This window comes from Arvicanthis niloticus, chromosome 13 (genome assembly GCF_011762505.2).
Source record: "Arvicanthis niloticus isolate mArvNil1 chromosome 13, mArvNil1.pat.X, whole genome shotgun sequence".
NCBI classification, from domain to species: Eukaryota; Metazoa; Chordata; class Mammalia; order Rodentia; family Muridae; genus Arvicanthis; species Arvicanthis niloticus.
In genome coordinates, this window is record NC_047670.1 from 60,037,369 (window position 1) to 60,062,932 (window position 25,564).

General features: G+C 43.2%; 1 protein-coding gene and 1 non-coding gene across 3 annotated transcripts in view; one reads left to right on the forward strand and one right to left on the reverse strand.

Moving 5' to 3' along the window:
• The window catches only part of Atxn10 (ataxin 10), a 140,328-nt gene that overhangs the window by 2,142 nt on the left and 112,622 nt on the right, over positions 1-25,564 (forward strand). Inside the window, exons 1-2 of one of the 2 annotated variants that reach the window (XM_034517099.3) lie at positions 3,019-3,101; positions 3,402-3,659. The exons of the other annotated variant lie outside the window; for it this stretch is intronic. Of the exons in view, the coding sequence (XP_034372990.1) occupies positions 3,544-3,659 (116 nt within the window). The 5' untranslated portion in view covers positions 3,019-3,101; positions 3,402-3,543. Of the gene's footprint in view, positions 1-3,018; positions 3,102-3,401; positions 3,660-25,564 lie in introns of those variants that run through there. 2 annotated transcript variants of the gene reach the window in all.
• LOC117719451 (U2 spliceosomal RNA) lies at positions 17,917-18,108 on the reverse strand. The gene has a single exon (XR_004608176.1). It is a non-coding gene; the product is annotated as a U2 spliceosomal RNA (small nuclear RNA).

The window sequence follows — 25,564 nt, forward strand, 5'->3', positions numbered from 1 at the left end:
TCTTCATATATGAGAAGTGTCATTCATATATATATCATATATATACACACATATATATATACATATATAGTATCATATATATACATATATAGTATCATATATACATATATAGTATCATATATATAGTATCATATATATATATGATTGTATCATATATATATATATGATACTCAGTCTGCTTTCTTATAGAACCTAGGCCCACCTGCTTAAGGATGCACTATCTATACATACAAACATATATATATATATGTGTGTGTGTGTGTGTAAACTATCTATATACATCTATTATCTATCTATCTATCTATCTATCTATCTATCTATCTATCTATCTATCTATTTATCTATCAAATAATACTCTGAATTGTCATGAGTCTGCCTGCCACGCAACCTCATTCCTGGCACCTAGCAGTCACATAGCGATAGTTGTGGAATGCATGAACGGGGAGCCAGGGAAGTGGAAAAGACTGATGGTACTTGATCCTTAGTGTTGCTATAGTTACATATGTTAAGTGACACCAGTGGTTGGTAGAGGTGTCTATCACAGCAATTAACTGGACTCCAGAACATTTGCCTCTCTGTTTCTTTCCCTCTAGTCTGTGAACTCCTTCAGGGTTGGATCATCTCCTGCCAATTTTTGTATGTCTAGTTCCCAGTTCTGGGTTTGATAATAATTGTTGTATATATAGTACAATCAAGTAGAGAGTGTTGGAAAGAAAACATAGGGGTTGCCAACATCAGCCAATCCTGGTGAAATACAATCATTTCCTTTAGAAAAACACATTATTGCCATACTGCTGGCAAAGTGAGTCTTTTTTTTACTTCTGTGGTAGTTTGAATAAGAATGTCCCCTGTAGGCTCATATATTTGAATGCTTAGTCACCAGGGAGTGGTGTTATTTGAAAGGATTAGAAAGATTAGTAGGTGTGGCCTTTTGGAGGAAGTGTGTCACTTTGGGTTGGGCTTTGAGGTTTCAGAAGCCCATGCCAGACCCAGTCTCTCTCTGCCTGTGGATCAGGATATAGTGTTCAGCTACTTCTCCAACGCCATGCCTGCCTGCTGCCACGCCCCCTGCCATGATGCTCACGGAAGGGCTAGCCCTCTGGAAGTGCAAGCAAGGCTCAAATTAAATAGTTCCTTTTATAAGCATTTCCTTGGCCATGGTGTCACTTCATAGCAATAGAACAGTGACTAAAACAACTTCTAATTGTGTGTGTGTGTGTGTGTGTGTGTGTGTGTGTGTGTGTGTGTGTGTAGGGACAGAAATGGAGGTCAAAGGACAATGTGTTGGATTGATTCTGATGGCCTCAGGGTCATCAGGCTTGGCAGTGCGAGCGCTTTCGTTGGCCCTTTAACTGTTTTAAAAACCTCGAGGAGTTTTCTCTAGATACAAGTGACTCAGTATTATCAGCAGGCTATCACAAGGAAGCCAGCACTTAGCAACTGGTGACAGGCACCTGAGGGAGGAGCCTGGAATAAAACACTTAAATGTGAGGGTCCAGGTCTCCTACCTTCTCAGAGGACCTTTTGCCTGGGACCTCCCCTCCCAGGCCCCAGCCAATGTTTCTCTTCCTAGGGAGGCCTGCTTTATATTTCTTTGTCTTCTGTCCCAGGTTGCCTTTTATGGGAATATGTTTTTTTTTTTTTTTTAAAAATATTTTAATCTGTAACTGTGTAAGTGCATGCCATGTGGGTGCCTGCAGATCTCTTGGAGCTGGAATTACAGGTAGCTGTGACCTCTCCTCCCCCTGTAGTGATTTGAATGCTAGGCCACAGAGAGGAGCACTATTAAGAGGTTGTGGCTTTATTGTAGGAGGGGTGGTCTTGATGGAGGAAGAGTGTCACTGTGGAGTCAGGCTTTGGGGCCTCCTATGCTCAGGCTCCGCCCAGTGTGGAAGAGAGCCTCCTGGCTGCCTGTGAAATAGAGTTGCCTTCTGGTTGCCTTTGGATTAAGATGTAGAACTCTCAGCTCCTCCAGCACTGTGTTTGCCTGCAGGTTGCCATGCTTCCTGCCATGATGATAATGGACTGAACCTCTGAAACTGTAAGCCAGTACCAAATAAATATTTTCTTTGTAAGAGTTGCCTTGGTCATGGTGAAATAAAACCCTAGGACACCTGCATATACATGCTAGGAAACAAACTCAGGTCTCCTGGAAGAAAGAAAGTACTCTTAATATCTGAGCAAGCTCTTCAGCCCCAATATGGAAATATTTCTGACAAGCATCCTATCCCTTCCCCAGGTCCCCTATAATATTAATGGTCAATTTGACAAGGTCTAGAATCACCAAAGAGGCAAGTTTCTGGGCGTGTTTGTGAAGGATTGTTCGTGAAGATTAACTGTGTGAAAACCTGTACCAAATGTGGGCGGTACTATTCCATGATCTATATTTAAAAAAAAAAAAAGAAAAAAAAAAGTGAAAGCCAGAACAGCACAAGCGTTCATCCATGTCTGTTTTCTGGCTTAATAGATGCAATGTGACCAGCATCCTAAAGTTCTGTGCCACAGGTCCTCACCATGTTGGCCTGTACTCTCAGCCTGCGAGCCAAAATAAACCTATCCTTTTAAAAACTGCTTTTGTCCGGTATTTTGATGTTGCAACAAGAAACGAATACAGCTCTCATGGAGATACTTCTTTCCAGCATTCTCTCCTGTGGCAAGTCTCCTTCCCAGTTCTTTCCCAAGGGGACACTTTTGTTCAGTGCCCTCTTCCCATGAGGAGCCTCTATCCAAGGTCTTCTTCCATGGCTCTTGGTATCCAGCATCTTTTCCCTATGTGAGAAAACTCCATTTCAGGTCTCCCTCAAAGGAACATGTCAACCTAGCATTCCCTCCCGGGGAGGGAGTCTCTATTCCAGATTTTCTTGCAATGGAACTAGTTGGCCCAGCAACACATCCCCTGAGGGTAAGTAAGTCTTCTCTCCAGGTCCCCTCCCATGGTGACACCTCTGGCCAGTATCCCTGCTCTTCCTCTCAGGGGCCTCCTTTCCAGGTCTCTTAGAGACAACATCCATTATTCTAGGGGCGCTGCTTCCGGCCTGGTATCCCTTCCCCAGAGAGAAACCTCTGCATGACGGCCCCACCAACGGTGGCCCTTCCTCATGGTGAGCATCTGTCCCTGATAAGACTCTCATTCTCTAGGACACTCTACAGCCCACCCACCCCCACCCTACCCCGACCCCTTCATCTCAGTATTCTGTCCTCTGGGTGGGGGGGATCTTTACCTCCGTCGTCCCACCGGGGGACCGAAGACCGCCCCCACCCCACCCGACGCAGGAGCGGGACTTCCGCTGCGCCCCCTCCCCTCAGGCGGGACTTCCGCCCCCGCCCCCTCCCCCCTGCTGCGTTGCGTTGTCCTCTTCGCCTGAGGCGAGACAGCTAGTCTCGCGTTCTCTCCCTTGCAGCCGCACGGGATCTGGGTGACGCGGGCTGCGGAAGCCAGAGCTGTGCAGACTGCGTCTCCGTCTCCTCGCCTGTCGTCTGCCTCCCCTTCTCTCTTGCTCTTCTCTCCGCCTCGTCAGGCTCGGCCAAAGAGCGAGTGGCAAGATGGCGGCGCCCAGGATGCCACCCTCCCGGATGTCGGGCATCATGATGCCAGCGCCCATCCAGGACCTGGAGGCCCTGCGCGCGCTCACGGCGCTCTTCAAGGAGCAGCGTAACCGGTAACTGCGCGGGGGCTGCTGCTTAGGAGGAAGAGGAACCATGGAGGGCTCCAGGCTGGGCTGGGCTGCGCTGCGGGCGAGGCGGGGCGGCGGGCTCGACCTGCTCGTCCCACGCTCAGGTTGTGGCTCTGTGGCGCTCGTCTAGGCCTGCTCTGGACGAGGGTTTGCCCAGGCTCTGAGACAGGGCAGGCGATGGCAACACTGGTCCCCAAGCTGGTAATGAGGAAGCTGTCGGTTCGGCTCCTCAGGCGGGGCCCTGAGGGCGGTGGCCAGGGGAGGCGTGTTCAGGCTTGCTTCCACCACTGGGTTAAAGGGAGATATGTCCAGGAGCCTGCAGATCTGGACTGGCTTCTTGACATCTGCTCAACGTTGCCTCTATCCCTTCTATTTCTAGCCCTACAAAATGGGAGATATGGTTCATGTTTTCAGTGCTGAGATGAAATAAACATTTTTTAAACAGAAGTGGGAGGCTGTCAGTTCCTGATGGATGTTGTAGTATTTTAAGTTTGTATTGCAGTTTCCCTGTCTCTTTAATGGAAACAAGGCTCGCTGGGACCTCCTTAATTGAGTGGTAGTGGGGGTTTAATGAGATTATGCGTGTTAGTTACATCCTTAGGACGAGCCTGACACCTAGTACTAAACACCATTAGTATTTTCTCTTAACAGTAATGGTCTCTCCTGGACCAAGTATTGTGAGAGGACCCAGAGCCCTTGCTCTCTCCTGTAGGGAGATAAGAAGCAGGCTCAGAATGTGGACAAAGGGCAGAGAGCACGCACGTAGGCCCAGTGGTTACAAGAACTTTTTCTAAAAATAGCCTTATCAGGCATGTCATGTGGCACAGCCCTTCAGTCCCAGCATTCAGGAGGCAGAGGCAGGTGGATCTCTGAGCTTAAGGCTGCTTAAGTCAGCGTTGTGACATCCTCCACATCTCAAAAACAAACCCAACAACAAAAAAATACTGGTGTGACCTCTTTTCCGTCTGCAGACGGACACAGTAGAAGAGTGTGTATTGGCCTTGTGGTTTGGATGCTAATCAGTTCTGGGAAATAGCGTTGGTTGATTGGATGCTTGGGCGTGTCTATACCATTTAGGACTTACACCTTAATCATGAACCACATGGTGAGTATGGTCAGCCTTTGCAGGGGGCTGAGCTTACCAAAACAAATATGACTTAATTCCTCTCTTCAAACACATTAGGGGATTGCTGTGTAAACATACTGTGGTAGAGCTGCATACAGTAAAGGCACTGCCTCCTGGAGCCAGGAGAAGGCCTGGGAAGATGGTTCAGTGGTTAAGAGCAGTTGCTGCTTTTCCAGAGGACCAGTGTTTTTAGAACCCATAAGATGGTTCACAACCATCTTTAACTCCAGTTTGAGGGGATTTGATATCCCTTTCTAGTCTCTGGGTATCAGGCATGCACATGGTATGCAGGGACATACACACAGGCAAGACACCCATACCTGTAACATGACTAGAGATTGCTACCTAGAAAAGACAGTATCTTTGAAAGGACCATATTCTGACTTGTGGAGTTGCAGAGAAACAGCATAAATAATATCTCTGGGCCAGAGGAGCCACTCAAACATTTTCCTTTATGTAACTTGCTAAGAAGTTTAAGGCTCATAGCTTTCTTGACTTGGTCTGTTCTGAGAGGACTTATGGGAAACCACTGATGGTTTTGTCAAAAGAAGTGGTTTGGTAAAATTTGTTAGTGAGCAAAGTCTTTCTGATTGCCCTTGTTGGGGATGAAAGAGGGGTCGAGGATGAAGCTGGAGGCGCAGAGGGATGAAGTTCAGGGGTTTATCTTTCAGCAGCTTTCCCAGTAAAAAAGTGCCCAGATTAGGACACTGTGGGGAGTAGTAGGAGAGATGTTGAGGAATGTGTCAGATTAACTGAGCAGGGCTCAGGGGCCAACTAGATTGTCATGCTGGGGTGCACATGAGAGTGCTTAGGTCCGGTTCCAGTTCTTGTACCGCAGTGTACCAGACTTTAGGCAGTTTGGATATCAGAAAAGATGAACTTGTTGGGTAGGTGGAGAGATACAGTTGTGTGGTGGTGTGGAGTTCTTGATTCCAGTTCTGCTTGCTTGCTTATTTATTTATTTATTTATTTTTAAAGATTTATGCATTTGGGTGCTTTGTCTGCATAGTAGAAGAGGGCATCAGATCCCATAAGAAGGTTATGAGCTGCCATATGAGCATTGGGAGTTGAATTCTGGAAGAGCACCCATCTCTCCAGTCCCCCACTTTAACAGTGTGTGTGTGTGTGTGTGTGTGTGTGAGAGAGAGAGAGAGAGAGAGAGAGAGAGAGAGAAAGAGACAGACAGACAGACAGACAGGGACAGAGAGACTGTGGGTGTGTCTAGCAGTGGTTCTCAACCTTCCTAATGCTGCCATTCTTTAGTTCCTCATGTTCTGATGACTCCCCAACCATAAAATTATTTTTTTGCTATTTCATAACTAATTTTGCTATTTTTTTGAATTAAAAATGTAGAGATTTAGTATGTAGGATATCTGATATGTGACTCCTGAAATGGCCCTTCAACCCCCAAAGGGGTTGTGATCCACATGTTGAGAGCCACTGTCTATAGGTGTCTATAGGTGCTGTGGAGTCCAGAAGAGGGAGTTGGGTCTCCTGGAGGTACAGTTACACTGGGTGTGTGAGCCATCTGATGTTGGTGCTAGGAACTGAATTCAGGTCCTCTTAGAGCAGCAGATGCTTTTAACTGTATTTTTGTAATAAGGGCAAATCTAGTGTTTTCTGGCCCAAACTCCAGACGTTACAAGAGGATCTTTCCAGTTCCTAAACATTTTTTTTTCTAATTTCTGTTAAAGTTTTTCTTTTAACTTGCCTTCTAGTTTGCTAATCTTCATCAAACCTGTCATTATTTGGTTAAGTATTGTATTTTTGAATTAATATATTTGTTTTTAATTCCTATGTATTGTTGAAATTGATGGTATCATTTAATTCTTGAGTATATTGATTACAAAGACTCAACCTGATAACTTTCTATTGTTATTTTTTATTTTGTGTGTGTGTGTTTAAACATTTGGTCCTTTTTTATTATATTAATGCTGAATATTTTGTGTGAAAAAATTAAAGCCATTTCTAGCTATAGTTTCTATATGAAGTATTTATAAATTTAAAACCAAAATCAAGGTAAAGCCCTCTGTTAGCAGGGAGGGAACAACTATGTACATATTAATTAGAGCAAAGTGATCCTTGACCTACATCTCAGACCATTCAGAAAAATATTTTATCTTGGAATGTAGATCTAAATTTTGAAGTATCTAGAGGAAAATAGTATCCTTGTGACCTAGGCAGACTTTAAAAAAAAATCAATCCTTTCCGTAGTACAAAAAAAAGGGGTTTTACGGTGTTTTCATTCATAATGTCATTTTACTTTGCCCACATTCACACTCCTGTGGAGCTGCCTCCTACCTGGGCACCAAACAATCATTTCTTATCTAAGATGTGCATAACATCCTATTTAAGCAAAATGCTTTATCCAGCTAGACTTAAACACTTCATCAAAAAATAGCATTAAGAAGACAAAATGACAAGGCATAAACTAAAGGTATTTATAATACATATATTTCACAAAAGATTGTTTTAGAATGTATACAGTATTCCTACAATTCTCTAAAAAGATAGTTCTTTTTAAAAATTGGGCAAAACCTTTTGTACTTTAATAGAGATATATTAATATCAGTAAACATTATTCAGCACTCAGTGTGAAAAGCACAGCAAGGTGACACTTTATACCCCTTTGGTTGCCTGTTATCCAAAATGGGAAAGAACAGCGTTGATGAAAATATGTAGAAACCGATATCCCATTTTAGAGTGGTTTTGGGTATTGAACCCTAGGGCCTAGCACTTGCAAGGTCAGTATTCTGCAACTGAATTACATTCCCAGCCCGAAGTGCAGTCTTTATACACTGTTGATGACTTGGCAGAAGGGCGTGGCCAGCATGAGAACTTGTTTGATGGTTCCTCAAAGAACTAAGCATAGATTATCACCAAGATATTAAAGGAGCTGTAAAAAGGACTGAACCATAGGGCAGATTCATAGAGAAGTGAATTTAGAGGCTGTCAGGTTTGGAGCAGCAGAAAACATAAGTAACTCATTTGATTCAGAATTGTAAGTTTGGATATTTAAGTTTTAGAAATAGGTTTTAGTGATGGCTGTTGAATTGCAAATGAAATTAAACTTGTTGAATTGTGAATTAAATAAACTCATTGAATTATAGACTTACAAGTAGCCCACGTGACAAGTTTCATGTTACAGATGTTTTACCACAATTTAAGACATTAACTTTGTAATATGTATACCAAAATCCAATGAGTCAGATACTTTGAATGGGTGAATTGTGTGTTAAAATAGCTCTTGTAAACAGACAAGACCGTAATGAGATCCATGGATGTGGGCATGGTGATGCAGTTTTATAATCCAGAAAGAGATTGCCATTATGAAGCCAGCCTGGGCTACAAGTGAGTTCTAGGCCAGTCTGGGATACAGAACAAGACCATGGCTGGAGAGATTGCTTGTCTTAGAGGTTTAAGAGCACTTGCTTGTTCTTCCAGATGACCAGGGTTCAGTTCCCAGCATCCACGTGGCAGTTCACAACTGTGTGTAATCCTGTTCCACAGATCCAATGCTTCTTCTTTGGCCTCCTTGGGTCAGGAATGGGTACACACACAAACACACAGGCAAAACACCCATCCACATAAAGATTAACAAAAAATTTAAAAACCAACCAAATAACTGTAACCTCTCCAAACAGCAACAACAAACTCTGTGCTGATTAGTGTGGTTAATTTTAAAATGATAGCATCAACGTCTTATGAGAGATTGTGTGGAACAACAGGGGCTCTTAGATGTTATTGTTGGGATTAAAGATGTAACTGTTTTGGGAACACACTGGCAGGTCTTCATAAACTTAAATGTATATCTGATATGGCTTTAGGTATTACTCAAGAGAAGAAGCAAAGACATGTGTGCACAAAATACTTGTTAAGGAATGGTTGTAGCAACTTAACTGATGTGATCAAATATCGAAAACAACTTAAATGTCCGTCATTAGGAGACTAAAGCTTTTGTAATTAAAATAAATGAATTGCTGACACAGAAAAACATGGAAGAATTCTAGAAACCCTGAATGAAAAGAGCCAGTCACAAAGAATATACTTTCACCAACTGGTACTCTAGTCCATGTTAGTCGGTGATAAGATACATGTGACCAGTGGTTGTCAGTGGAGGTTGGGATTAGCAGGGCAAGAGAGAGGATAAAAGTACTTGATCCCCAGAAACTAGGTAAAATTGGATGTGGTGGTGTGTATAATTCCATCATTCCAAGTGAAATGGGAGGCAGAGACAAGAGAGTTATTGAGAAGCTTGTGGGCCAGTTAGCAACACTGCAGAAATAAGAGAGAGTTCACTCCTCAAAAATGAGGTGGGAATGGATGCTTCTAAAAATAGTCCTTTGACCTTATCTTAGTTTAAGTTTTTATTGCTTTGATAAAAGAAAAATGTTTATTTCAGCTTACACAGTCTGTCACAGTCAATCATAGTCTGGCATATAGGGAAACCAGGGCAGAAGCTCAAGGCAGGAACGGATGCAGAGGCCATGGAGGAGTGCTGCTTCCTGACTTGTTCTTCATGGCTTGTTCAAGCCTGCTTTCTTAAACTATTCAGGACTACCCACTCATGGGTGGCACCACCCTCTGTGGGATAGGCCCACCCATGTTAATCATCAACAAAATGCACCACAAGCTTGCCTATAGGCCAGTCTGGTGGAGGCATTATCTCGACTGAGATTCCATCTCCTCCAAAATGACTAGCCAAGTCAACAAAGTAGCCAGCATAGACCTCCGTATGTGTGCGGTGGTACACATATATCCACTTGCTCGCTCACTTGCTCATTAGTTTGTACTCCTACCCCACTCCCACCCTGATACATACACACTACGAGAAAAAAATAAAAAATTACATAGTAAAAGTGATTGTAAGACAAGTAGAAGGATTGGTATTGTGTTTGCTAGCATTGTTAGTATTGTGGGTTTTGCTTCATGAACATTTTCTCTATGCCAGCCAGCTGGTGCTTGTGTCATTTCTAGAGGCCGAGTATGAATGAGTGAAACTCACGGCCAAAAAAAAAAAAAAAAAAAAAAGAAAGAAAGAAAGAAAGAAAGAAAAAAGGGAGCCAATATAAGAAAATATAAGAATGGCTTGTGGGCTGGTAACTGCTGTGGGCAGTTGGGGCTTAATTCCCCAGGAAACACATAGACTGTATCTGACTTATCTTTCTGAAGGGTATGGCTTAAGTAGTTGGCCTGTTGTTGGTTGATCGTTGATCCAGATGCTGGCCGGCTGGGTCCAGGTGTGGACTGAGGCCTATCTTAAGTTGTAGTCTGTTCTTCTGCTTAGGTCTTCTCTGGTCTAAGACTGTCTATTCTGCCAGTCTTCAAGATAGCAGCTTGTGGAGTCTAACGTGCTAGGAGGAGCACTGTCAGAACAGGCTATTGTCCTGCTGCTGAGGCTTTCATAGGGTAAGGTTCTTTCTGCCATACTGGACTTTACCCTGGGTTCAGCCTGCAGTGTGGATGAGCCCTATTGCTGAGGGGTCTGAGCCCTTGGCTACCTTTCCCTTGTTACTCCAGGGGTTGTCGCAGTGCTTTTTCATGGTGTCACTAGGCATGGAAGAACTGAGACATCCCAGTGGGCCCCAGAGTTCTAGATCTTTTCTTCAGCTCTGGGTTTTCAGCATGCCCAGTACTGATGTTGTGTTGTAGTAACTGTTGTCTTTGCCCCTTGGTCCCCTGCTTGAGAGTCCACAGAGGTTCTCTGTAGTTAGAGTTGTTGAGACTCCCCTTTTGCACTGCCTGATGGAAGTCTTCTTTCCTGAGGTTACATTTTTATATGTTTGTGGTGTGTGTGTGTTTATGTAGAAACAATATGGCCTACATTCTGTCCTCGCACCATATGAGTCTTAGGAATTGAGCTAAGATGGTCAGGCTTGGCTGCAGGCGCTTTCATCCCTCTGAGCCATCTTGGTAGACCGAAGTGTTCTTTTGAGCTCTAGGACTTAGTTCAATATAGCCTAGGGTTACAGTGTTAGGACACAAACTGTCAGTGGGAATAGTGAGGGCAGCAGCCAGTGTTTCCTGTAGCTACTTTTCTCTGTGAACCTTTACCTCAGTACCTTTCATTGAGCAAGAACTTTTTCCATGTCTCCTTTCTGAACTCACTCTTCCCTCTGTAAATGTTTTATATTTTCTTGTACCTCATCCTGGTGATCCTGGCTTAAAAGCAGGTATTTTGTTGGTGATTTAGATAGTAGTAGTATTGGATCTGCATTTCTAGTTACTGGGCAGCCCCCACCTTTGACCAAGTCCCTTCTGTGAAGCTGTTTCCTCCTGGACATGGCTTCCTGTGTAGCCTGCATGTGGCTTCAGTGGCTTCAGGTCTTTATCTTCACATGCGGAGGAGTCCTGTCCTGGCTTTGTGAACCACATAGTGTTTCTGATCACAAAGGATGGGGACATTTAGCCCCTGTTATCTAGTCACCCAATCCTTAGTTACAGGATTCTGTGCTTTGTGGGTATGTTGGCTTTTTAGGTTCAGTTGAGTGCTCCCATTCAGTTTCTGTGTGTGACGTGGTATATCTTGTTCATAAGTTAGGTTACACCTTCTAAATTTTTATAACATACTGAATTGCTTAGAGAGGAGGGAGGTGTTACAGTGTGAACTTCTCTCACTGTCTCTTCATTTCATAATGGAATGCCCCTTTTACTTGTTATACTTCTATTGAGGGAAGGAAAGAGAGGCCATATGATTGAGTTCTTTCTACTATGGAGGTCCTGGGGATTGAAGTCGGTTTTCAGGTTTGTTACCTTATCTACCAGGCTACCTCGATAGTTCATTATAATTCCCTTTCCCTACCAGTCTTTTCCTACTGGATAGCACTCTTTTTAAAGGCAGGAACCATCATGTTTGGGGCATCTCTTGGCAGGGTGCCCAGGCGGTTTTGATGCTTAGTGAACATTGAATTGAATAAAGCATTGAGGATGAGCCAATTAGTTTCATTGAGAAAAATCACCTTTTAATATTGTGTCTTAGTCAGAGTTTGTGTTCCTGCACAAAACATCATGACAAGAAGCAAGTTGGGGAGGAAAGGGTTTAATCAGCTTACACTTCCACATTGCTGTTCATCACCAAAGGAAGTCAGGACAGGAACTCACACAGGGCAGGAACCTGGAGGCAGGAACTGATGCAGAGGCCATAGAGGGGTACTGCTTACTGGTTGCTTCTCCTGGCTTGCTCTGCTTGCTTTCTTAGAGAACCCAGGATTATCAGCCCAGGGAGGCCCCACCCACAATGGGCCATCCCCCTCCTTTACCCGCCCTGATCACTAATTGCGAAAATGCCTTACAGCTGGATGTCATAGAGGCATTTTTCTCATGGGAGGCTCCTTTCTCTGTGATAACTCCAACTTGTGTCAAGTTGATACACAAAACTAGATAGTTAGCACTAAAAAGCTATTTAGGGTGCCATGTTATGTATTCATTTGTTTAACCACCTATACTGTTGCTTTTCTCTTTGCTGTGGCCAAATACCTGACAAAAAGCAACTTAAGACAAGACTTTGACTCACTGAATAGAGTTTGTCATTTCATGATGGTGCAGGAGGACCTGTGAAGAAGCACTGTTCACATTGGCCTAGTGAGGAATCGGGGTGGGGGTGGGGTGATGCTGCTACTCAGCTAGTCTTCTTTCTTTTTTTCCACCTCTACCTACAGTTTGGCATCAAGTCGTTCCTCAGTTAAACCTTTCTGAAGAGACTCTCATAGGCATGCCTAGAAGTGTGTCTCCCAGGTGATTCCAGAGCCAATTGACTTGACAATTAAGGTTAAGGTATTTTGCCAAGCTTTGTGGAGCAATTATAGTTCATAAAGTGAGCAATATTTGGCTTGCTTCCAGTATGTACCAAAGAAATAGTACAAGTGCCGTGACATTAACTTTACAAATGTCTGGAGCCTTCTTTCTCTTTGCACACACGATGTGATTTCCCGAGTGCTTTATTTACCTTTTCACCTGTCATGTTGCTAGGGTCTGAGTATGAAATGACTCCTACTGCTTCATGTACTGAGGACTTGGTTGTCAACTGATGGGTTTTGGGACTTGTTTGGATCCTGACTGCTCTGATCAATGGATTATTCTCTTGGTGAGTTCATCATATGATTGCATTATTGAGAAGTGTAAACAGTAGGAGGTGGGACCTCATTGGAGGATGTACGTCACTGAAGAGATGACCCTAGAGCAGTGGTTCTCAACCTTCCTAATGTTGTGACCCTTTAATACAGTTCCCATGTTGTGGTGACCTCAACCATAAATATTTTGTTGCTATTTCATAACTGTAACTTCGCTACTGTTATGAATTATAATATAAATATTGGAGATAGAGGTTTGCCAAAGGAGTTGTGACCCACCGGTTGAGAACTGGTGCCCTAGAGGCTATATCATGCTCTGGTCCTATCATGTGTTTCCTTTTCTTGTCTTCTCTGCCACATGCTTCTACTAACAGGATATTCTACCCAAGCATGTAGAGCTGAGTATACCCTCTGAGGCTGTGAGCCAAAAGAAACCCTACCTCCTCCTATAAGTTGTTTTTGTTAGGTACTCGGGTATAGTGGCACACAAATTATGAATAATATTGCAAGTCTTTTTGATCTTTAGGTCTTTGTTCTGCATTTTTGCTTCTTTTCAAGACCATCACAGAATAACCTCAGAGGCTGGATTCTTATTCGATTCTGCATTCCCAATTCTACCATCACATCTAGCACATAGGAACATTTGATTGAATTTTATGATTTTCTTGAGTCCTTATATGTAAAATAAAATCACAGAAGAGGACTCTAGTTAGGAATGTATAGGAAACATCACTGTGACAAATGGCTGTTTTCAAAGGATAGAAACTGACTTGGGAGATTCTGAGTTGCTTGCATAAATATGTTGACTAACTTTCTTAAAGAGAGCAAATAGATTAAGTCCTTCAGAGGTCAGGATACCACAGGAGCAAAAAATAAATCTGTCTATCTGTGTACACTCATACACGTGGGTTTCCCCTAAACATTACTGAGCCTGTGGCCAGCAAGTCTTTGAGTGTGCCAGAAGAACAAAAAAAGTTGCCCCAAACAAAAAACCCAGACAAGTCATCAGCTTAGTTGAAGATGCCGTGTGGCATTTTGACTCAGCCATGATTCAGTTCAATTGTTTGAGAGAACATCAAGTTCCTCTATAAAAAGAATTGTGTGATGGCAGTCTCCTTTATTTTTACCTATGCCATGAGCTGGAATACCACATGGAGCTATTTGGTAAGGTGGTCTGACTCAACTTCAAAATCCAGAAGTGCTCAACAGGAGGCCACCTCTCACACAGTTATCTTAAGTGGATGAAGTAGTCAGGAAAGAATGTGAACAAAACAAATAAGGGTATGTTTGTGATCGCCAGAACCCTGAGGAGGCCTTCCATTCCTCCGGTGTTTTGTAGTGGTCACTGGACTCAAGGGCATGGTCAGTGATCTGTGAGTAAGGATACTGAAAAGCAAAGGGCCCCTGAGATTTTTGTTGAGCCAGCTGAGTCAGGCCCTCTGATGGCCATAGATTAGAGAAGCAGTAGCTATGTATGAGTGGCTCTTCCTTATTATTCCTTGTTATTGCCACTGATGAGTTCATGTGGATAATACCTAGAATAGCGACTAGCATGCGGTAAGTGCTATTTAAATGTTAGCTACTGTCTTTGTCCTGGTCACCATGTCATTCATGATCATGATCACCATAGAGAATAGAAACTATATCAAAAGACATAGAGCCAGGCAGTGGTGACACACACCTTTAATCCCAGCACTTAGGAGGCAGAGGCAGGTGGATTTCTGAGTTTGAGGCCAGCCTGGTCTACAGAGTGAGTTCCAGGACAGCCAGGGCTACACAGAGAAACCCTGTCTCGAAAAAAACAAAAACAAACAAACAAGACATAAAAGGAGACTTTCTTGATGAAATATATCAGTATATTATTGAAACCTTAAACAACAGAGACATTTTCCCCAGGTTGACCTGTGGATTCAGTGCCACTCAAAATAACATTTCAGTAAACATTTTTTTAGAAATGCTGCTTACTTGTGAGGACAAGCCTTTCCCAGAGACTCGCAATGGTGGGAGGTGTTTTCTGTTTTCTGTGCATTTTTGTAGCTCTAGATGGGCTAAGTATGCCCCTTGATTGTCACATGGTGTCAGACTTCTCTCCACTATACACATCCTAACTCTTGTTTTGTTTGTAATATTTTTATTTCTAGTTATGTTTATATGTCTCTGTGTATACTTGTATGTGTGGTGCCCATGGAGGCCAAAGAAGAGCTAGGGTTACATGTAGTTGTAAGTTGCCTGTAATGCCAAGCTCCCATCCCCTGTAAGATCAGCCAATGTCTTGCTTGTTGAGCCACCTCTCCAGCCCTTTTGTTTGCTTGTTTGTTTAAGATGAGATCTTGCAGTGTGGCTCATGTCCTTTCACTCAGCCCCCTTGCCTCAGCTGCTCAGTGCTGAGATTACAGACTTGCACCACCTGGCCCAGTTTTTGTCCACCCTATGGTAGTATGGTAGTATACTATCTGTTGAATCAACCTTGCAGTTTAAATATCTGTGGCCCACTGCATCTTAGTCTTTGAAACATTTGACTTTAGCTTGCTGTTAACTGTGCATTGCTTTAATTGTCATAAATCTTGGTCATTTCAGAGTTTGTGTAGGTAATCCTTTCCTCACCCGTCCATAGTTCCTTGACTGTCAGAGAGCTTGCCTTTCACATTACCACATGTTACATCTTACCTGGACCTTAATCCCTGACTCCCCAGTGGTCCCCTACTCTACATGTCTTTAGCATAAACCTGTAGCCTATTGATTCTGTTTTCTATCCCTAAATCTGTGTTTTTCATTTCCTTTCTAATTTCACATTTCTCTTTTTAGGGAACCACACATCTATCTCCAATTAAATTCCACTCGTTTGTGCTGTCACCCAAATAACTGAACGAGGCTAGAGAAAGCGGTCATGCTTAGCTTACTGTGCTCTTTCTTTTCTTTCTTCTTTCTTTCTTTCTTTCTTTCTTTCTTTCTTTCTTTCTTTGGTTTTTTCGAGACAGGGTTTCTCTGTGTATCTCTGGCTGTCCTGGAACTCACTCTGTAGACCAGGCTGGCTTCGAACTCAGAAATCCGCCTGCCTCTGCCTCCCAAGTGCTGGGATTAAAGGCGTGTGCCACCACTGCCCAACTGTGCTCTTTCAATTGATGATTGCTATGTAGCCTGCTGACTGGCCTTTAATTTTTGACAAGTCATAATTGTATGCGTTTATGGGGTAAACTGTCATGTTTTGGTATTTATGTAATGTGAGATGACTAAATAAAGTTTATTGACGTAAACATCAACTCTTAGACCTATCTTTTTAAAAAATAAAACTGTTAAGTATAGCAACATAACTTGCATATTGAATAATTTGATATAGTTTTAAACAAGAACAAAAATCTCACATTACAAATCCCTTCCCCTTGGAACTCATGAGTCTCCCTGGGAAGGGGAAATAGAATAGATATTGTGGGTAGACTTCAGGGTGTTTGGGGACAGGGACAGGAAGGATCATGTGGGGGGAGGATGGAGGTTTATTTTAGGGGCAAGGTAGAAACCTAGGGCAGTGGAAACTCCTAGGAATCTATGAGGGAGGCCCCAGCTAAGACTCTAGTAATGGGGGATATGAAGCCTACACTGGCCATCTCCAGTAACCAGGCAAGACTTCCAATAGAAGGATTGGGACACAAACCTAGCTACAAAACTTTTTTTTTTTTTTTTTTTTTTCAAGACAGGGTTTCTCTGTGTAGTCCTGGCTGTCCTGGAACTCACTTTGTAGACCAGGCTGGCCTCGAACTCAGAAATCCGCCTGCCTCTGCCTCCCAAGTGCTGGGATTAAAGGCGTGTGCCACCACCGCCCGGCTGCTACGAAACTTTTGAACTACAATTTGTCCGGTCTGAAAGATGTGCTGGGGTAAAGGTGGCACAGGAATTGTGGGAGTGGGCAACCAGTGACTGGTCCAGCTTGAGAGCCATGCCATACCACGAGTGGGAGCCCGTCCCAGACACTGTCTAGAGTGCCTTGAGGGCCAGGAATCAGAGGCTGCATAGCCCAGAAACATAAGGTAGAACCAAACATGGTGGGTGGTGGGGGAAAGAAATGATTCCTAATAGTCATCAGAGACCCCAGCTAAACATTAGGCAGACCTCAGTGAAGCCCATGGAAGACCAGGAGGAAGGATTGTAGGAGATGGGTCATGGACACCGCAAGAAAAACTGTAGAAGCTACTAATCTAGGATAACAGGGGCTCACAGAGACTGAACTGATGATCAGGGAGCCTGCATGGGTCTGACCTAAGTTCCTTTGCATATATGTTGTGGTTCTGTAGTTTGGCCCTCTTGCAGGACTTGTAACAGTGGGAGTGGTGGCTGTCTCTGAAGCTTTTGCCTGCTTTTGGAACCCTTTTTCTCTTACCGAATACCTCATCTAGCCTTGACAAGCCATGTTTGGTTGTTACCTGTGGGAAGGAAAATGGGGGAGGAGTGGATGGGGCAGGAGATGCTGACACACAGACTGGGAAGGAAGGGAGGGGAAACTGAGGTCTGGATGTAGTATATGAGAGAATAAATAAAAAAATTTTAAAAATTAAACCCAAGGTATTGGAAAAAAGAAAAAAAAACTCACGATAAAACCCCTCCTCTCATAATAATTAAAAAAAAATCACATTTTTTTCTGGCTGGGCATTAGTGGCTCATACCTTTGATCCTAGCACTTGGGAGGCAGAGACAGGTGGATCTCTGAGTTTGAGGCCAGCCTGGTCTACAGATCAAGTCCCAGGACAGCCAGGACTACAAAGAGAAACCCTATCTAAAAACACCCAAAATAAATAAATAAATAAATAAAATCACCTTTTTTGAATGGGTCATTTCAAGAATTTTTAAAATTTATTTTTATGTGCATTGATGTTTTGCCTCCATGCATGTCTTTGTAAGGGTGTCAGATCCCCTGGAACAGGAGTTATAGACAGTTGTGAGCTGCCATGTGAATGCTGGGAATTGAACTTGGGGCCTCTGGAAGAGGAGCCAGTCGTGATCTTAACTACTGAGCCATCTTTCCAGTCCCTAGTTCAAGAATTTTAATGCCTCCTGAAGGGGATACCCTATTCTCAAAGGTAGTGCAGTGCCTCTGTGAGGCCAGTTTGTGCAGTGCATAGAGAAAGTATCTATTCATCTCTCTGTTCCAAATATCCATTTAATATATTGTCCTCAGTTAAAGGACACATCAGTTATTAAACTGATGCAGATATTTTGCTGGACCTTAGCCAAAAGGCCTAGAAGCAATAATTTTATTTTTCTTTATAGCTGAATAGTATTATACATATGCTGATGGATTTTGTATTATGAATATGTAAGTACCTTTGGTGGGGTATGGTTTTTTTTTTCCAGTGTATGTTCAGGAATGGTGTAACTGTCATATATGTTTGTGCTATCTTTAACTTTTTTTTACAAAAACTTTTTTGATTTCTTTTTTGAGTTTCACATCATGTACTCCAATCCCTTTCATCTTCCCTTCTTCTCATATCTGTCCTTTGCCCTTGCAAACTCCCCACCAAAACACACACACACACACACACACACACACACACACACACACAGCTTAGAAAACATCTCATTGTGGAAGCTGTAGCATGTCACAGTGTGTCTCACAGTATATCCCTCTGTCCACACATCTTCACTTGCAAATGTTCACTGCAATGAGTCATTGGTCTGGTTCAGGATTATCTGGTTTCTGTGACACCATCAATATTGTATTCTCATTGGGACTCGTCCTGGTTATCCTGTTGTTGCCCTGTGTCATAGAGATCCTGCAGTTTTGGATCAGGAGGACTAGCTCTTTCACGTATCCTAACCATTTGCTGATGATATAGATTTTGGGGTGGGCCAACTCAGAGCCCACTTGAGCCCTACTCCCCCTTATCTGCTCCACCAGAGTGAGCTCTCCAGCACTGCTCCAACTAGGCCACCCAATGCCACCACTGGCAGAAGTCAGGGCCAGATCTTCTGCTCTCACACTCTTGGGTCTGGCTCACTGTGCCTTCGTCAGTCAGGGCCAGCTCCGCTTTGTTGCCCAGGTGAGGTGCAGGGCCTGCTCTCCCAAGTGCTGTAGTCTGTGAGAAATAGGGCTAACTTTCCAGAGTACTGTAGCCAGTGTCGGGCAGGGCCAGTTCTGCACAGCCCCTTAGATGGTCCCTGGTGACTGCCCTGACCAGGATCATCCCCATGTTCTCTAGTGGTAATATGAGCCACAGACACCAACACCAACCCCTGCCACTGCCAGGTAGTCACAGACTCAGATATGGCCCTGAGTGGGCACTTAGCTGAGACCTCACTATGGCCCCAGGTGGCAGGGCTGGCCACTCACAATGGGCTCCTCCTCTCCACACTATTCTCCGGTTCCATCTCTCTTCATCATGCTCAAGCTGCTCCACTTCTCTTTCTCTCCCATCTGGCCGCCACATACTCACATACTGTGTTGGTTCCTGCTGCAGGATGGCCACGTGGCTGGTGGGCCTGTGGGTGACATCCTCTGTCCACATGGTGGCAAGTGAGTGTCTACAACCAGCCTGTGCCGAGCACAGATCTGTGGGTGTCATGGAAGTCGGCAAATCTTTGTCTTCCTCCTCCCAAGCTGCACTGCCTGGGTTTTATTTTTAATGTGTCCTAAGCATAAAACAGCTTTGGCCACCAAGCTAGGCATCAAGCTTGGATGAACAAAGGACTGCCATCTGCTCTGCCGGTGACACTACCACCGACTAGGTGTCTTTGCCCATTACCTGAGGGTGGGGTGGTGGTGGGTGCTATCATTTAACTTTTTGAGGAATATCCAAACTTATTTTCATAGTGGCTGTATTCATTTTGCGCTTCCACAAGCAGTGAATAAGGGGTCTTTCCCCCTCCTCGCCATTGTAATAGTTCTCAAGTATAGCTGGTAAAGACGCTCTCCCATTATGTGGGCTGTTGGCTCTGCTGATAGGTTTTTTTTTTTTCCCTTTTCTGTGTAGAAACTTTAACTTCATGAAATTCCATTTGTGGATTCTTGGGGCTAGTTACTGTGCTATGTCAGGGAGGGGTTGTTTTCTAGAATTTTTTTGCTGAGAATTTATCCTCTTTTCCTTTAGCCTCAGTGTTTTGGGTTTTAGTTACTGACTTTTGGCTGGTGGACATCCCATTTGTCAGTTCTGTTTGTTGAGTAGCTATCTTCTCCTCTGTATGCTTTTGCCGCCTTTGTTGAAAATAAAGTGGCCATTGTCTTTTGTCTGTTTCCTTCCAGTCCCCTTGTTCTGTTACTATAGCTCTGTAGTATAATCTGAGGTCAAGATTATACTCCAGCTGTCTTCTTAGAATTGTTTTGGGTATTTGTTGTCTTTTGTGGTTCCATATAGATTGTTGGGATTTTTTCCCCTAGATCTGTGAAGTATGACATTGGGATCTTGATGGGTGTTACATCAACTATATAGATTATTTTGGTAGTATAGTAATTTTCCTCATATCAATTCTGCTTATCCAGAAACATGGAAGGTCTTTTCATGGTCTGAGTATCTCTTTTTATACCTTGAAGTTTTCACTGTAGAGATCTTTCACTTTGATTAGGTTTAACCAAACTGACCCTAGGTTGTCTATCTTTTTATTTATTATTGCTTACCATGCACAAGGCCTTAGATCCTAGGAGAGGGGAAAAATAATCTGATTTCTGCCTATGTAGCTGCCCTTACGTTTGTCTTTAGTTTCTGTTCCTATGACAGAGCTCTTTTCTTTTAAATTTCATTATATATAATAAAATCTCTCTCTCTCTCTCTCTCTCTCTCTCTCTCTCTCTCTCTCTCTCTCTCTCCCTGTGTGTGTGTGTGTGTGTGTGTGTGTGTGTGTGTGTGAGACTGCATGTGCCATAGTGGAGTCAATGGACAACTTACAGGACTTGAGTCTCTCCTTTTACCACATGGGTCCCAGTGATCAATCAGGTTATGATGATTTTGCACTGCGATTTTCTCTCACTTCTGGTCTGCTATAGTCCTTTGTTTTTCATGGGGCTTCATCCATCCTGGTCCCTGACTTTCTAGGATCTCAGCTGTGCCTTTGCCTCCTAGCAGCTTCTCCAGGAATATTTATAGTTGGTTCCCCCATCACCTTATTTCTGTACTCAAATATTGCCTTTTTAAAGAGATTTAATATATGTGTAGTAGTGTTTGCTTCCATATATGTATGTGTATTACATGTGTGACTGATGCTGGAGGAGACCAGAAAAAAAGCATTAGATCCCTGGAACTAGAGTTACCAATGGTTGTGAGCTGCCATATGGGTGCAGGGAACTGAACCTGGGTTTTCTGCAAGAGCAACAAGTGCTCTTAACCACTGAACCATCTCTTTAGCCTCTCAAACATTGCTTTTGAACTAAGTTTTTTTAAAAGTAAAATTCTAAGTAATGTCTTACATAAATTGTTTTAACTTTTTCTTAGGTTTATTTTATATGTGTATGGGTTTTTTTGCCTTTATGCCTTTTTTTTTTTTTTTTTTTCCGAGACAGGGTTTCTCTGTGTAGCCCTGGCTGTCCTGGAACTCACTCTGTAGACCAGGCTGGCCTCGAATTCAGAAATCCGCCTGCCTCTGCCTCCCAGGTGCTGGGATTAAAGGCGTGCGCCACCACCGCCCGGCCCTTTATGTCTTTTATGTGTTCCGTGTGTGTGTGTGTGTGTGTGTGTGTGTGTGTGTGTGTGTGTGTGTGTATGTGTGTCAAATGCCAGTGGAAGTCAAGAAGGTATCAGATCTCCTGGAGCTGGAGTTTTGGATAGCTGTGAGCCACCATGTGGATGCTGGGCAGCTGCTGCTCACTGCTGAGCTGTTTCTCCGGACCCTTACATGTATTTTTTTCCTACATAAGAATGTGAAAAATTTCCCAAAGTTTGCTGGGTTTAGCCTTTTTGTTCTAAGTCTACCTGAAGCTGCTTTTTATGCATGCCTTGTGGGTCACAGTTGTCACGGAAAGTCCTTCCCCAACTGGAGTAGGCCAGCCCTCTCCTTCACATTTTTAGTGAAGGTACTGCCCTTTGCCAAAGTGTTTGTTAGCACTCTGCCTTCCTGGGTTCTAGTATCCTCTCTGCTTTCCATCCCCCTGCAGCTCTGCCTGTCTCCTTTCATTTACATAATGCATTTGAGCTGCATTCACTCTAATAAGAAATTACTTGAGATGAGGATAGTGGCAAAGGGGATTGGGGGATTGGGAGAGAGACGACTGTGGCATGTTAAGAATCTTAGTAAGACAGGAGTTGCCAGACCTGGCCCACCACCTGCTTTATTATGGCCCATGAGTGGGTTTTACATTCAAGTAGCTAACACCTGAAAGTCAGATGAACTTTAAATTGTGATATTTAAAATAGAATATTCTTTTACAAGGTCTTGCTGTGTAGGCCAGGATGGACTTGGAGCTTGTTATACTCTTTCCCTTTGCTTCCCAGACGCTGGGGTACCAGCATAGTAAGCCACATGCTTGGCCAGAATAGAAGGGCTTTGTTTGTTTTTGTTTTTTGTTCTGTTTTAGTTTTTCGAGTCAGGATTTCTCTGTAGCCCTAGCTGTTCTGGAACTCATTTTGTAGACCAGGCTGACCTTGAATTTAGAGATCCACTTGTCTCTCTTGAGTGCTGGGATTAAAGACTTGTGACACTATCACCCCTCCCCCCCACCAATGCCCTCATTTAAGATTTATTTTATTTTTAATTAGGATTATAGATGTGTGTGTGTGTCTCTGTGTGTGTGTGTCTGTGTGTCTCTGTGTGTATGTGTGTCTGTGTTTATGAGTGCTACTGCCTTCAGAAGCAGAATGGTGTCAGATCTCCTAAATCTGAAGTTACAAGTGGTTGTGAACAGCCTGGTGTGGGTGTCAGGAATGAACTCCAGTCCTTTTTGAGAACAGTTGTCATTTGAAGCCAGTGAGCTGCCTCTCCAGCCTTAGCACAGTAGAGTTGTATTTGAATCCTGCCATGTTTATAAGTGTCATCTAAGCCTGCTTTTCTGTTAAAGGGCAGAGTTGAGAAGTTGTTTGGGGGAGTTTCTGGTTGTCAGACCCTAAAATATTTGCTGAGCTGCTCTTTCCACATAATTGTTGTGACCTAGCAAAATGGGTTGGTTAGGGTTGTCAGGGACCACCGGGCCTGGGTGGTCTTGGTAAAGGTGGGTTTCACAGTTTTGCTGTAGGCTTCTTGTGGCAGTTGATTGTTTTTTGAAAAAATTTATATTTTTTTGGTTTTGGTCAACCAGATCAAATCGATAGGCAAAGTTTATAGTTTTATATAATAACTAGTGATTAGAAAAAAATTGGTGAACTTTTATTTTTCTAAGCAACAATGAACGGTTAAAATGCTCTATAAACACATAAGCCAGCTTTTTTAAATGTAGTAGTAGATATTAAGAATGATTTTTTTGAAACAAGTGTGATAGTCTTAGTTGCAGTTCCAGTGTCTAGCAGTTAGTTCCTTTTCAGTAGGAGGTCCACTGATAAATTAACTGTAAAGTGTGTGTACATATGCTATATTAGGCCTGTCTAACCTGTGACATGTAGTTTTCTTTAATTCTCCTCAAACAGGACTTGCCAAGACCGACAAATGTGTTGGAACTTGAAGGAAATGAAATTCTACCTTTTGTGTAACTCAGAGGAATTTTTTGTCCTCTAATACAGCATTTCACTTATACATTGTCTTCAGGGTATGCATTCCTCTTTAATAGGAACGCCCAACGCTGAAGTGTAATTGTCTTCAGAAGCACTCTGCCTTCTGCCATGAAGTAGCTAAGCTCCTTAAAGCCTTTGTGAATATTTTTGTTAGTTTGGCTAAAGTAGGACTGACAGCGATTATTATTAATAATGTTTGTAATATGGGAACTGCTGATCTTTACCAGCTATTTCATTGTCATTAATCATTAGGTATTTAGATGCATTGTGTTGTCTTGACTATGGACACAGGCTTTGCAGAACTGTAATGTCAAGTAGTTTTCTTCCAAGGCTGTAGAGAGGAGGGGGAGAAGTGGGCGAGGAGATGCTTTTGCTGTTTCGAAGAACGTGGGTCTGTAAACCAGTCTCATCTTTCTTCATCTACTGTTTGTGTGGTGTCAGATAGGGTTAATGGAATCCAAAGCTGTTTGCCATGTGACTATGGCAAATATGGTTTATATTTTCCTTTGCAGATCTTGTCGAGGGAAACAAACATTTAAGACATATCCTCTGCCTTCAGGAAGTTTAAAATGCGGTGAATTTAGGCTGTGGATTCTCCTTACAGATTGGTCTGTTCTAGTAGCTAGTGGGGAAAGAGAAATTAAATATGTTAAGTAGGAATCACAAGACACCTGTCTGCATGAGGGCCACTTCTTTCTAAGATGACTGGTTTTCAAGTTTCTGCATCTAGGATATGTGGATCCCTTGGTGGGAAGAAAGGAGTTCAGTGAATCTCTAAGGTACTGCCTCAGAGCAGTACCTGGATAGCAGTGACAGCAACCTTTTTCATTGTGCCTGATCTCTGTGCTGTTTACAGTAGAAATGAGAAACTCTGTTAGTGAGTGACTAGAGATACAGAAAAGATGAAGTTAGTTTCTAGTTTGCAGGAGTGCAGAGTTGCAGGGCATACAGATAGGAGTAAGTGGATGAGTTTCACCAGGGATATGGTCTTCAAAGCATTTCTGAAAAAGGAGATGTTTAGGCTGGAGGGTGAAGCTCAGTGGTAGAATATTTTCTTAAAGTCAGAATTACATACCAGCTTCTCACAGGCAAAGCTCTGGGCGGGCACAGTGTGGCAAGTGTAGTCTGCTTGGAGAGCACAGTCGAGCAGAATTGTGGAAGTTTGGACCGGTGCGTGGTGTTTTCCAGAAGCCATGGGTCTAGAACCTGACAATGAACATGCTCCCAAATTAGTTTTCTTTGTTTTACAAACACAGCTTATTTTGTATCTGACAGATGTGTAATGTGAGCTTACTGTGTAGAGGCTATTTATAGTTATGTGGATTTCGGAGTCTTTTGATGGGTCTTAAGTTCAGCTACATTTTGTTTGTTGTTATTAAAGCATAATAAAGGCCCAGTGCATCCATGACAACTGAAGATGTTAACACTGGGAATTATATTTGTAGGTTAGCTCAGGAACTTGACTGTTCTATGGTCTGTACACTGTAAAAACACCATTATTCTTGAGAATAACTGTCTTCTTTCGCCTGTAGCTGTAGTTTTGCTCCAAAGCTCGTGCTGCGTCAGATGTCAGTTTCTAGTAAAATGAGAGGTAAGAGATCAAGGAATGGCCTGGTTTTCAGGGGAAGACTGTTGTGGTGGTGGCGTCTGTGAAGAACGTGGAAGACTAGCGGAAAGCATTAAGCCTGGCTCCATTGTTACAGGTGTGAAGTCACATCTCAGCCATCAGAGGAGAACAGAAGTTACTGTAGATTTTTCTAGTGGCACAGCTGTTTTCTTATTATTTTTTCACTATTAAAATTTGAACCTAGAATCTTGTACATACTAGTCAAATGTGGTGCCATTGAGCTACACCCCCCACCCCCCCAAAGACAGGGTTTCTCTGTGTAGCCCTGGCTGTCCTGGAACTCACTCTGTAGACCAGGCCAGACCAGACCAGAAATCCGCCTGCCTTTGCCTCCCAAGTGCTGGGATGAAAGGCGTGCGCCACCACTGCTCGGCTGGTGATACTCTTGCCATTCTTCACTGGGTTTCAAACTTTTGGGTATTTGTTCTAGTATATTCAGTAATCCTTAATGG